We start from the raw sequence: 13349 nt of genomic DNA, 5'->3' as shown, positions 1-13349 counted from the left end.
ATTAGGTCCATTAATTGTGTCATCATGATGGGTAAAGGAATCCGTCATAAGAATGAGAGAATACTAAACCTCACTCTGGAGATCATCTACCTGCTAACGGGAGAGGTGAGGGATTCTGGGAGTTATGTCACATGACGTCTCTCTAATCTATATTAATATACTACGAGTATGAGGGATTGAAAGAATGTGTATCGGGACATGTATCAGTGTCTCCCCATACACAGGACTACGCTGTCCTGAAGAAAACATCTGATGAGGGTGTGACCTCCGGCGGCCGTTCCCGTGTGTCAGGAGGAGGGAGCAGGACCCACAGCCCCATCACAGGACCTCTACCTCACTCACTGATACATGAGCAGAAGATCCTAGACCTCACCAACAAGATCATTCATCTGCTGACCGGAGAGGTGAGGACCACCGGGAATGCTGGGACATTATATAGTAGCGCTATGAAGGTGTCGGGATGATGACTGTCTCATTGTGTGTCAGGTTCCTATAAGGTGTCAGGATGTCACCGTCTATTTCTCCATGGAGGAGTGGGAGTATATAGAAGGACACAAGGATCTGTACAAGGACGTCATGGCGGAGGACCACCAGCCCCTCACATCACCGGGTAAGAGGGATCTGTGCAGGGACGTCATGATGGAGGAGCACCGGAACCGCACATCACCGGGTAAGAGGGATCTGTGCAGGGACGTCATGATGGAGGGCCACCAGACCCCATCACCGGGTAAGAGGGATCTATACAAGGACGTCATGATGGAGGACCACCGGAACCGCACATCACTGGGTAAGAGGGATCTGTACAAGGACGTCATGATGGAGGACCACCGGAACCACACATCACCGGGTAAGAGGAAACTTCCATTATAGGGGTTATGTGGGGTCCAAAAATGATTATCCCTGCAGTATGTGAGTACATTCGCTAATATACATTCCGGTCCCCTTCTTTGATGACGATTCTTTGTCATGTGACTGAGCCCGTTGTACTCTATGTAATCGCTGTTCTATTTCTCCTGCTTGTACATAGAGTAAAGCGGGGCCGGTCACATGACGAAGAGTCATATCGTCATCAAAGAAGACACTGCAACTAGACTTCCGGTCCCCCGGCAGCGCTATAAAAATCTATGAAATCTCATAATCCGCGCCACCGGGGACCGGAATGTATATTAGCGAGTGTACTCACATGCTGCACAGACTACACCGCTAATACATTTTGGTCCCCGCATAACCCATTAAGAAGAGAACAGTTTTGAGGGTCACCTATCTGTCACCCCACCATCTTTTCATCAAATATACACTATGTATTCAGTCACTGTCCACGTGTTTCCTATAGATGGATCCAGTAGAAAATGGCCAGCAGGGAGATGTGCCAGTCCAGTGAACCCCAAGGATAGACCAGAGAAAAATCACAATGTCCGACAGAGTCATCAGGTATATAGGAAATATCTTAGAAACGACACTGTGACCTGTGGAACCTCTACACATATTGAACGTTATTATGTTTGATTTGTACGTTTAGATTTTTTGTCTTTCTTGATTTCTTTCTTTTTTTAGGCTGAAGAACTGGTTATTATTAAAGTTGAAGAGGTGGAAGGGCTAGAGGAAGAAGGAGAGACATTTATCTGGGATGATTGGCAGAATACAGAGGAGGACATTCTCACAGATACCAGTCTAGGTGACTACTAACCACTAAATACAGAAAAGAGGAACATATTGCCCATGTCTAATCCCTGCGTCAGTCTCGTATTCTGCCATCTTCTCTGCCAATGTAAACTAGTGAGGAAAATGCATTTGCCGAAGGAGGAGCCTTCAGTGACATGCACACGCTGCGTATTACGTGCGGAGTTGCCGTGCAGGTTTTCCTGCAGCAAATCCGCAGCGTAATACAGTACCGGCGAAGGCAAATCAGGTTTCAACTAATCTCATCTACACAAAGCAGAATTTTTCCTGCACATAAATTGCCCTGCGGTGCGTATTTTATCATCTACAGCATGTCAATTTATCTTGCGTTTCTGCCTCACAATTGTATCTGACAAAATTGGAAAAAAAATGCAGCAAAAACCGACCTAAAAACACATAAAAGAACGGTACGGATTTGACCTGCCTGTCTTTACCTACCGTTTTGATTCAGATTTTCTGCATCAAATTACGCAATAGCCTAGGCAATTGCTTCCGGCAAAACTACGGGTCCGATGCACAACAGAGAAAATCAGAAACCATGGGCACCGGATCCGTCACCATTGAAATCAATGGCGATGGAAACGGAAACCTCTGGTTTCCGTCAGTTTGTGTCTGTTCCTGGTCCCGTTCTGACGGAAACCTCAAACGGAACGTCAGAATGGGACCCCAACACAGATGTGAACGAGGCCTTAGCCTTGATCCTTTCAATAATAGTGATTTATAAATATTTGCTTGTTATTGTAAGATGTTTCTGTAGTAAACTTTAATATTTAAAGATTTTATTTTTCTCGTGCAGATGGATCCATGATCAAGAATACACTGGAGAAATGTCTCATGTTGTCTTCTGATTGTAACATAGACAATGACAAACCCGCACACAATTCTCCAGGACATTACCCCATTTCTCACAATATAACAGACTCCCATAATGGTAGAATAGCCCATGGAAGTGGTAACAAGTATCAGTGCTCTGAATGCGGGAAATGTTTTACCCAAAACGGGTCTCTTAACGTCCATAAAAGAATCCACACAGGGGAGAAACCCTTCTCTTGTTCAGAAAGCGGAAAATTGTTTATGCGTAAATCTGACCTGGTTAGACATTACCGAGTTCACACTGGAGAAAAGCCCTTTGTATGTTCAGTGTGTGGGAAGTGTTTCAGTCAAAAGTCAAAGCTGGTAAGTCATCAACGTACCCACACTGGTGAAATTCTCTTCCCATGTCCCGAGTGTGGAAGATGTTTTACAAATCGAGCTATACTTGCAACACATCTGAAATTTCACTCAGGAGAGAACCCATTTCAGTGCTCCGATTGTGGGACGTGTTTTCAGTACAAATCGTATCTTGTTAAACATCAAATAATTCACACCAAGACAAAACCCTTTTCTTGTTCGGAGTGTGGAAAATATTTAACCAACAAGGGCGCCCTCATCTATCACTTGAGGACACACACAGGGGAGAAACCTTTCTCCTGTTGTGAATGTGGGCGATGTTTTACAAGTAAAGGACACCTTGTCACTCATAAGCGGACCCACACAGGGGAGAAGCCATTTTCATGTGCAAAATGTGGGAAACGTTTTGCCCGTAAGGCAGACACGGCGATACATCAAATGATGCACTCAATCGAGGCGCCGTTTTCATGCTCCAACTGATGAGGAATATTACAGAAATGTCAATCAGAAAATGACTCCTAAGGCATCAATTCTATTTTCGGAACCTATAATGCATAAAAAAAACTAAATAAAACTCATCTTAATTTATTACACACATGTGGATGTGAATCCATTTTTATCTTGCAACTAATAGTGTTTTTCTTCTCCAGTTTTTCTTCTCCAAATTCAAAGAGGACCCGTCACTTGGTCATATAAGTTGAGCCAGTCTACTGACCTGATTAGCGCCGTCTCCCTGATTCCAGCAATGTTTTTCTTTTTTTCCTCGATCCCCACATTCCAGAAATATGGCCACTGTTGTGTTGGCTCCCTATATGCTGTAGTTAGCCAACAAGGAGTGAACTACCCTCAAGCTGCCTCGCGCTGGTTGGTCAGTATCGCAGGGAAGCTAGCCCCACCCCCTTGGCTAACTACAGCAAATTAGCATATAGGGAGCCAACACAACAGTGGGTCATATCTCTATATCAGGAAAAAAAGAAAAACAGCGCTGGAATCAGGGAGACAGCGCTATTCAGGTCAGTAGACCAGTTCACATTATATGACCTAGTGACAGGTCCTCTTTAAAGCATCAGCGTGTTAGTATTACAGACCATTTTTGGAAAAAATCTTTTCTATCTTTATGGTCACCGATAGGGTCCTGATCCACGATCATAATTTAGTCATTCAGAAACACCAAACTCGGTAAGTTGCAAAGTGAATACTTCCTTCACCTAGATAGGAGCTTTGTTTTTCTCCAGTTTGTGAAGAAGCTGCGTGACAATGCCCAAAGGAGTGCAACAATGGCTGCCCATAGTAGTTTTTAGTCCTTTAGAAAAACTTCTTGGCATTGGTTAATAGAGGTCTGCACACATTCGGTAAGATTTATGAAAAGTAGTACAAAAGAAAAGTACAGTAGTCGCCCAGAGCCACCAATCAGATTTTAGGTTTCCAAAGATACTCTGGAATAGGAGAGATGGAATCTGATTGGTTACTGAAGGAAACGACTCCACTTTTCCTCTGCACTACTTTTCATAAACCTCCCCAATTGAATTTGAAGCTTCCAACTTTGATCAATTTTAATGTCCATTTTTTTTCCAAAGGATATTCCGTGGCGAGATTTATTAAAACTGGCCAGTGGCGGATTAAGTAGACCATGGGCCCTGGGCTGTTACCCAAACTTGGGCCCCCCTTCCTCACCGCCGCCCTGCCGCGCCGTATCTATTTTTAACACTACCTTTTTGGGCAAGCATTAACAGTGTTACGATTTCCCTTGTCACACTGTGCAGGGACACAACCTCCTGACAAGGGGAATTGTCTATCAGTCCTGGACGGCAGAAATACTTTTTGTGAAATACAAGGATTCCTATAATAAACATGTCAGGAGAGGTGACAGATTCTCTATAAATCTAGTGACTCACAGGTGACGACGTCTCAGATTCTAGTAGTTTTTTTCCTCTTTTCTTCTCCATCCGGTCCAGCGCTCATGACGACTTCTCCCGGCCATGACTCATTTCTGCAGAAATTGCCACTCAGACGTCTCCTCACTTTTCCAACATTTCCACACCTATAAACGAAAATAAAGTTATCATGGTGTCACATACTGTGCCCCTAAATATAATAGCACCAAACACTGCGCGCCTGAATATAATAATACCACACACTGTAAAACACCACATACACACAGCCCCCTGTACATAGTGCCACACATAGCCCCTGTAGATATTACACACCTCCATAAATATCGCCATACACAGCCCCCTCTATATATCACACATCCCCCCCGTAGAGAGCGTTACACACAGCCCCCTATAGATAGTGCCATACAGCCCCCTGTAGAGAGCGCCACACAGCCCTGCCCCTCTTGTAAATAGCACCAAAAAGCCCCCCCTATAAAGAGCGCCACACACACCACTGTGGATAGCACTACACAGCCCCCCTTGTATATAGTGCCACACAGCGCTCCCCCTTGTATATAGTGCCACACAGTGCTCCCCCTTGTATATAGTGCCACACAGCGCTCCCCCTTGTATATAGTGCCACACAGCGCTCCCCCTTGTATATAGTGCCACACAGCGCTCCCCCTTGTATATAGTGCCACACAGCGCTCCCCCTTGTATATAGTGCCACACAGCGCTCCCCCTTGTATATAGTGCCACACAGCGCTCCCCCTTGTATATAGTGCCACACAGCGCTCCCCCTTGTATATAGTGCCACACAGCGCTCCCCCTTGTATATAGTGCCACACAGCGCTCCCCCTTGTATATAGTGCCACACAGCGCTCCCCCTTGTATATAGTGCCACACAGCGCTCCCCCTTGCAGTGGCGTAACTACCGCCGTAGCAGCAGTAGCGGCTGCTACGGGGCCCGCGGCATGAGGGGGCCCGTGTCGCCCGCCGGCACGGGCCCCCACCATGGCCGGAGGCTCCGCTAGCAGCCGCTATGGCTGCTACAGCGGGACGCCACTGAACACTTCGGCAGAGCAGGGAGGTATCTCCCCGCTCTGCCATTAACTGGTTCCCGACCGCTGGCTGTATTTTTACGGCCAGCGGTCAGGGACGGGTCCTTAAAACCCGAGCCATAGACTTTCTACGGCTCGTGTTTTAACTTGCTGCCCGCGCGATCGGGCAGCTGAATGTCGGGTCTCCGGCTGTCAGTGACTGCCGGGGACCCTGAGGAGAGGATAGAAGCAGCTTTCGCTGCTTCTGTCTTCTCTGATCACTTGTACACAGCGCTGAATGCGCGCTGTGTACAGGAATAGAGGCAGCAGCAGCGGCGCTGTCTCTATTGCTCCCGGTGATCATGTGACTGGTCACATGATCGCCGGGTGCCGTTAGTGGCAGACTGCTGCTGGGTCTTACTAGACCCAGCACAGCCTTATTAGTGACAATCGTCACTATGAGAGGGCTGATTTCCCCTGTAACTGGGGCTGCTGTGCAACCCCAGTTACAGTGGAAAAACATGGTGTAAAAAAAATATATAAAGTTCCCCAAAGGTCTTCTTTGACCTTTGGGGGACAGACCATAGTAATAAGAAAAGAATAAAGTAAAGTGCAAAAAAAATGTAAATAATAAATACACATAAAATACCCACCCCAAAAAAAAAACGTTCCCCCCCGCCAATCATTTTTGTAACGCTAGCGCTGACCCAATTACCCTAATATAGACATGTAATATATAAAGATTTACGGTAGACAATGACGATCACAAATAAAAGGTCTATTTTAGGGTAAGACTATGTTATTACCAAAAAAAATAGCTGAAATGTAAAAAAGCTTACTTTTTTACTATTATTTTCAAACTTTATGAATAAAAATTCTAAAATAGCAAAAAAGGTGCGTATAAAAACGATAAAAAATTAAACCTGCATTGTCTATGGAAAAAACGTCGCAAAAATCACGTCGTTAGCCCAACAAATAAAAAAGTTAGAGCCATTTAACTAACACGTGCTAAAAATGGCTAAACGGTGTCTGGTCCTGAAGGCGCAAAATAGAGCAAAAGACATGTATCCCCCTCCCCCTCTCCACAGGACATGTATAGGGGATAGTCAGAGGTTTGTCATGGAGAAGTTCAGGGGACTTTCAGTCCCCCGTTCTCCCTATCGCTGCCAGAGATCACACATGTATCCCCTGTCCTGTGGAGAGGGGATACATGTATTTTGTAGGACACACTGTAGGTCGCATTTTTTTGGGAGGGGGGACGCTGTATGGCGTTCCCTACAGGGGGGCTGTATGGCGTTCTCTACAGGGGGGGGCTGTATGGCGTTCCCTACAGGGGGGGGCTGTATGGCGTTCCCTACAGGGGGGGGCTGTATGGCGTTCCCTACAGGGGGGGGCTGTATGGCGTTCTCTACAGGGGGGCTGTATGGCGTTCTCTACAGGGGGGCTGTATGGCGTTCTCTACAGGGGGGGCTGTAAAAAAGGCACTATCTACAAGGGGGGGGGGGGTTGTGTGACACCCAGGGGAGGGGGGGCCCCAGTCAAAAGTTTGCTATGGGGCCCAGTCTTTCCTAGTTACGCCCCTGCCCCCTTGTATATAGTGCCACACAGCGCTGCCCCTTGTATATAGTGCCACAGGGTTATGTACACATTTAAAAACGTTATATTATAATTATATATATATATATATATATATATATATATAGTATGTGTGTGTATCAGTATGATTGATTGATTTTATTAAAAAATATTTTTACTTTTTGAGATACAGGTGCTTTGTTTCTTACAGGATCAGTGATACGCAGGATCCACCTCAAATCTATCACATCTAAGATTATAATTTAGCGCAGGGCCCGTTTCACTGATCCCGTCAGTCCTGCTGACCTGACGGATACAGGATACAAAGCAGCTGTATCTCAAAAAGTGAAAATATTTTTTAATAAAACGTAATTACAAAGTTGCACCAAACACACATTTTTATTAAAAAAAAATAAAACCGACGTGATTTTTGCGACGTTTTTTTGCGTACACAATGCAGGTTTAGTTTTTTATCGTTTTTTACACACCTTTTTTGCAATTTTAGAATTTTTATTCATAGTTTGAAAATAATAGTAAAAAAATAAGCTTTTTTACATTTCAGCTATTTTTTTTTTTGGTAATAACATAGTTTTACCCTAAAATAGACCTTTTATTTGTAATCGTCATTGTTTACCGGAAATTTTGATATATTACATGTCTATATTAGGGTAATTGGGTCAGCGCTGGCGTTACAACAATGATTGGTGGGGGAAACGTTTTTTTGGGGTGGGTATTTTATGTGTATTTATTATTTAATTTTTTTTTGCACTTTACTTTACAATTTTTTTATTACTGTGGTCTGATCCTCAAAGGTCGAAAAAGACCTTTGGGGAACTTTATATATATTTTTTCTTTTACACCATGCTTTTCCACTGTGACTGGAGCTGCACAGCAGGGAAATCAGCCCTCTCATAGTGACGATTGTCACTAATAGGGCTCTGCTGGGTCTAGTAAGACCCAGCAGCAGTCTGCCACTAACGGCACCCGGCGATCATGTGACCAGTCACATGATCACCGGGAGGAATAGAGACAGCGCCGCTGCTGCTGTCTCTATTCCAGTACACAACGCGCATTCAGCGCTGTGTACAAGTCATCAGAGAAGACAGAAGCAGCGAAAGCCGCTTCTATCCTCTCCTCACGGTCCCCGGCAGTCACTGACAGCCGGAGACCCGACATTCAGCTGCCCGATCGCGCGGGCAGCAAGTTAAAACCCGAGCCGTAGAAAGTCTATGGCTCGGGATTTAACGACCCGTTCCTGACCGCTGGCCGTAAAAATACAGCCAGCGGTCGGGAACCAGTTGGGCAGGAGGTTAAGCCAACTAACCTCTGCGCCGGTGACCGCCCGCCCGGCTCTTCTCTTGCTGCTTTGGAGCAACAGAACAGCCGTCCGTCGCTGTTCTGTTACTCAATGGCAGCGGCCCGCACTTGTCAGGGAGGCGTGTCCTACCCCTTTCCCGGCCAATTCCCTGCTCCTCCTCCTCTTCAGCAGTTAGCAGCGCTAGCGCGCTGAATATATCTATAAGATGATGTGTGGTTCGGGCTGCCATGGGCCCCCTGGAAGCCTCGGGCCCCGGGCGGCCGCCCGAATCGCCCATATGATAATCCGCCACTGAGACTGGCGTTTTATACGCCAGCCTTAATAAAGAGTTTACAGGATGTGACACACTTAATAGGAAGTGAACGTCTCTTAATGAATGTTTAGCCTGATTGGAGAGGGGGAAGGTCCGGGGTCCGGTATGGGCCTCTACCTTGTTACGCCCCACAGAGTGAACTCTATGCCAGCTAAGAGCCTTATTCCGCTATCATTTACGCCAGCTTCTGGGGTCAATTATAGTAAATAATTCCCCATATAGAAAAATAATTCCCCACCATGTAACTCTGCTACCTGTCAACTGAAAAGTCATCCACAAGAGGGAAAAATGTTTCCCCATGGTGAAAAACCAGAAAGAGTCACTTGGGAATTACACATGACGGGGGAATTTTTTTCCCTCTGACAGATGACTTTTGAGTTGACAGGTAGCAGAGATACATGATGGAGAATTATTGACCATTTTTTTTTTTTTTTTTGCAGCGCAGGGGAGAAAATAGAAGACGGAAGAATACTGTATGTGAGTTTTTTTTATTTTTTTATATTGCTCATTTATTTTTATTTTTTTCAGGTGTAGCTGGACCCTTTGGACTTTGTCGTAGATTTGTTGGACTATTGCGATAATCTATGTTTTAAAAAAAAAAAAAAACGAAAATGAAAAGGGCTGCGTGGTGTTTTTATTTCACATTTTTTTTTTTCTAATGTCTGTGTTTTATATTGCATTGCGCCTTAGTAAAGGCCACTGTCTGGTTGACAGCATCCATTACTAAGGCCGGGCTTAGTGTTACCCAGTAAAAAGGATGCAAATAACCCCCATTATTACCCCGGTACCCATCGCCACCATGGGTACAGGGAAGAGCCGGGTACAATCCAGTACCCGACCATCTGAAGCGATGGCCGGGCAATGGGGCAGCCGTAGGCTGGTATCATCGGGCTAGAAAGGGCCAAGAACTGTATCAGCTGTATCCTGGGTCTCCTAAGTGGCCCATCGATGCAGCACTATCAGCCAGTGGAGCTGCTATGGTCTTAGAACATCAGGGGCACAAGCCCCAAGACATGTTTTACCCCCCAGAAAATGTATATTTGACAGCATATCTATAGGACTATGACCCCTATAGCTATGCCACTGGATAGGGTTATATACAGGGCCCAGCCGACAGTATCACACGTGATAAGATTGGATACAGCGGCTCTGCAGACAGTATCACACATGATAGGCTGAGATAAAGGGAACAGCAGACAGTATCACACATGATAAGATTGGATACAGCGGCTCAGCAGACAGTATCACACATGATAGGCTGAGATAAAGGGAACAGCAGACAGTATCACACATGATAAGATTGGATACAGCGGCTCAGCAGACAGTATCACACATGATAGGCTGAGATAAAGGGAACAGCAGACAGTATCACACATGATAAGATTGGATACAGCGGCTCAGAAGACAATATCACACATGATAGGCTTAGATACAGGTCCCAGCTAACAGTATTACATATGATAGGCTTAGATACAGGGCCAAACAAACAGTATCAAAAATGTTAGGCTGAGATACAGGGCCCAGCAGACAGTATTACACATAATAGGCTTAGATACAGAGGACAGTATCACACATGATAGTCTTGGATATCAGGCCCAACTGACAGTATCACACATGATAGGCTTATATACAGTACATGGCCCAAGCAGACAGTATAGTAGGCTGTGTTCACACTGAGTTTTTTTGCAGGAGGAAAATTCCTCCTGCATTAACTGCTCCAGACGTTTTTTGCACAGTGGTTTGACAAAAATTCGTCAAGGTGTTTTTTTTTACCCTTTCTGACTGATTGAAATGGGGTTTTGGAGGCGGAAACCACCTAAGGATGGGTCATGTCGCTTCTTTTTACCGCGACGCAGTTTTTTTTACTCGCGGTAAAAAACCTTGTCTAACTCCCATTGAAATTCAATGGGAGGCATTTTCGGGAGTTTTTTTACGAGTTTTGTGGAGCGGTTTCCGCGCCAAAAAACTCTGTGTGAACAAGGCCTTAGATACAGGGCCCCAGCAGGTATCTGTGAGTTTGCCACTAGCATTTGGTGACATCCACTCAAGCCATTTTGCCTGGCACAGGTCTTTACAGATGTGTCTCCATATGACGGCCTCCTGGATACCAACCGGCCACCTGGTATATTGATGACTGTACACAGGAAGGTGTCATCACCCTCTGAACTACGGACATCTGCAGAAAGCGGCTACAACCAGTGAACTGCTCACATCTGTGACAAACAACCCCTTCTACGTAGACTCCACCAGGAGTTCCCTTATCCATTAGATGTTACTCCCACTGGCTGGTTCCAGAATACAACAGCGACTGTAGCGGCAGCATCGTTCCGCTGAGCTCCTCCGAGTTGCCTTCTTTCTTCCACATCTGGTGAGCACAGGTCCCTTGTGGCCCTCACATTCCCTTCTTTCTAACCACCTCAGGAGAGTTTTACTGCGTCTCTTTTTTAGAATCGGTCACGCAACGGCCTCCCAAAACCAGGGTGTAATTTAACCTACAGGTATTTCCAAGCCAGGCCTGTAGAGACTACTAGTAGGTGCGCTCCTTTAGTGGTGCTTACACCGAACGTTTTGCACTAACATTATACAGTGCGTTGGAAAAACTATTTGCCCCTTACTTGAATTCTAAAATTTTTGATAATTTGTCCCATGTAAATGTGTCACATCATCCAACCTATTTTAATTCCATTCCATTTAATGAGAATAATTCAAAACCTATTTTGCCCATGTGATCAAGTAATTGCCCCCCTAAAGCGAACTGGTTGTGCCAGCCTTGGTGGTAACAACTGCAATCAAACGTTTGCGATAACTTGCGATGAGTCTTTTACATCTCTGTGGAGGAATTTTGGCGCGCTTGTCATTGCAGAATTGTTTTCATTTGGTTACATTGGAGGGTTTTCGAGCATGAAGTGCCAATTTAAGGTTTTGCCACAGCATCTCAATGGGATTCAAGTCAGGACTTTGACTCGGCCACCTCAAATTCTTAATTTTGTTTCTGTTGACCCATTCAGAGGTGGACTGTCTTGTGGACTTCGGATCTTTGTCCCGCCCCTTGGTGCTGCAGCTAATCTGTGCTCCTGGGGGAGAGGCTCTAAGCAAAACTATTCTCCTTCCTACTCTGGCAGCTGACAACAGTGCCTTATTTTCACAGCAGAAGGAGTCTCCAAAGCTATACCGACATGGAACTGCAGAGGCTCCGCTCCTTTCCTGACAAGCAGGAATGAAAGCTATTTCTATTGGCTGATCTGCAGGTATCAGAAGATTACAATGCAGAGACAAGGTTGTGGGGAGAGTGACTGTGCATGCATGTCCACCAGCATTGAGCTCAGTAGGTGGACGTGCACATTGCTATACACTTTGAACACCCGGAGGCGCCATAAATATGTAAGGTAAATTTCATAACTCTCCACTGGATCATTTTTTTTTTATCAGTAAATGGAAAACATAATTTTTTTTATGATCTTTACAATGAATATGATATTTAATAATGGGACCACTACGTTAAGGGTCTAAAAGTAGTCATGGCGACGTGTCCCTGTATTGTCCAGCAGCCCGGACTCCTGGGATGACGTTTCATCTCATGTGACTGCTGCAGCCTGTGATTGGCGTCATGAAACGTCATCCGAGGAGGCCGGCCTGGATGGAGAAGTATAAAAAACGGGTACGTTTAAGCTTTTGTTTCAGCTATTCCGTTGCAAAAAAACGCAACATTTGAGATTTGTCGCAAGTTTTACCTCCGCATTGAATTAAATGGGGAAAACCTGCAAGAAAAGAACAGCAATTTCACAGCATAATGCTGCGGATTCATATAAATCCGATTGTTCAAATCTCATTCCCTCTACTGCTACTGCATTAGGCCTCATGCACATGGACTTCTATTGGCCACGGGAACCTTCCCGTTTACTTACAGGAAGGTGCCCGAGCCGTTGAATAATATAGAACATGTCCTATTTCGGGCTGTAATAACAGCACGGGCAGCCCATAGAAGTCTATGGGGCTCCCTTAATTACGGGTGGCTACGTGTGTGCAATCACGGGAGCGTTGCTAGGCGACATCAGGGGATAGTCACTGTCCAGGGTGCTGAAAGAGTTAACTGATCGGCAGTAACTCTTTCAGCACCCGGGACAGTGACTACAGGAGTTAATAGTATTAAAAGTTAACTTACCCAGAACTCCCTGCTGCTTGCTCCAGTCCGGCCTCCCGGGATGACGATTCATCCCTTGTGACTGCTGCAGCCAATCACAGGCTGCAGCGGTCACATGAACTGCCGCGTCATCCAGGGAGGACGAAGTGGATGTCAAAAGAGGGACGCGTCACCAAGACAACGGTAAGTATGAACTTCTTTTACTTTCAATCGCTGCGGAAACTCTGCCCAAAAGGGC

At 45.5% G+C, this 13349-nt stretch overlaps 1 protein-coding gene and 1 long non-coding RNA gene across 2 annotated transcripts in view; both read left to right on the top strand.

Moving 5' to 3' along the window:
• Nucleotides 1–13349, top strand: part of LOC142663390 (uncharacterized) — a 221122-nt gene that overhangs the window by 31392 nt on the left and 176381 nt on the right. The window lies entirely within an intron of this gene.
• Nucleotides 480–3443, top strand: LOC142663341 (uncharacterized). The gene is made up of 4 exons (XM_075841948.1): nt 480–847; nt 1334–1431; nt 1555–1675; nt 2477–3443. The coding sequence occupies exons 1-4, from the start codon at nt 526–528 to the stop codon at nt 3328–3330; spliced, it is 1395 nt and encodes a 464-aa protein (XP_075698063.1). The 5' UTR covers nt 480–525; the 3' UTR covers nt 3331–3443.

Source organism: Rhinoderma darwinii, chromosome 11, assembly GCF_050947455.1.
Source record: "Rhinoderma darwinii isolate aRhiDar2 chromosome 11, aRhiDar2.hap1, whole genome shotgun sequence".
In the NCBI taxonomy this organism is placed as follows: domain Eukaryota; kingdom Metazoa; phylum Chordata; class Amphibia; order Anura; family Rhinodermatidae; genus Rhinoderma; species Rhinoderma darwinii.
Note: the sequence above shows the minus strand (reverse complement) of the source record. Positions and strands in the feature narration are given on the sequence as shown.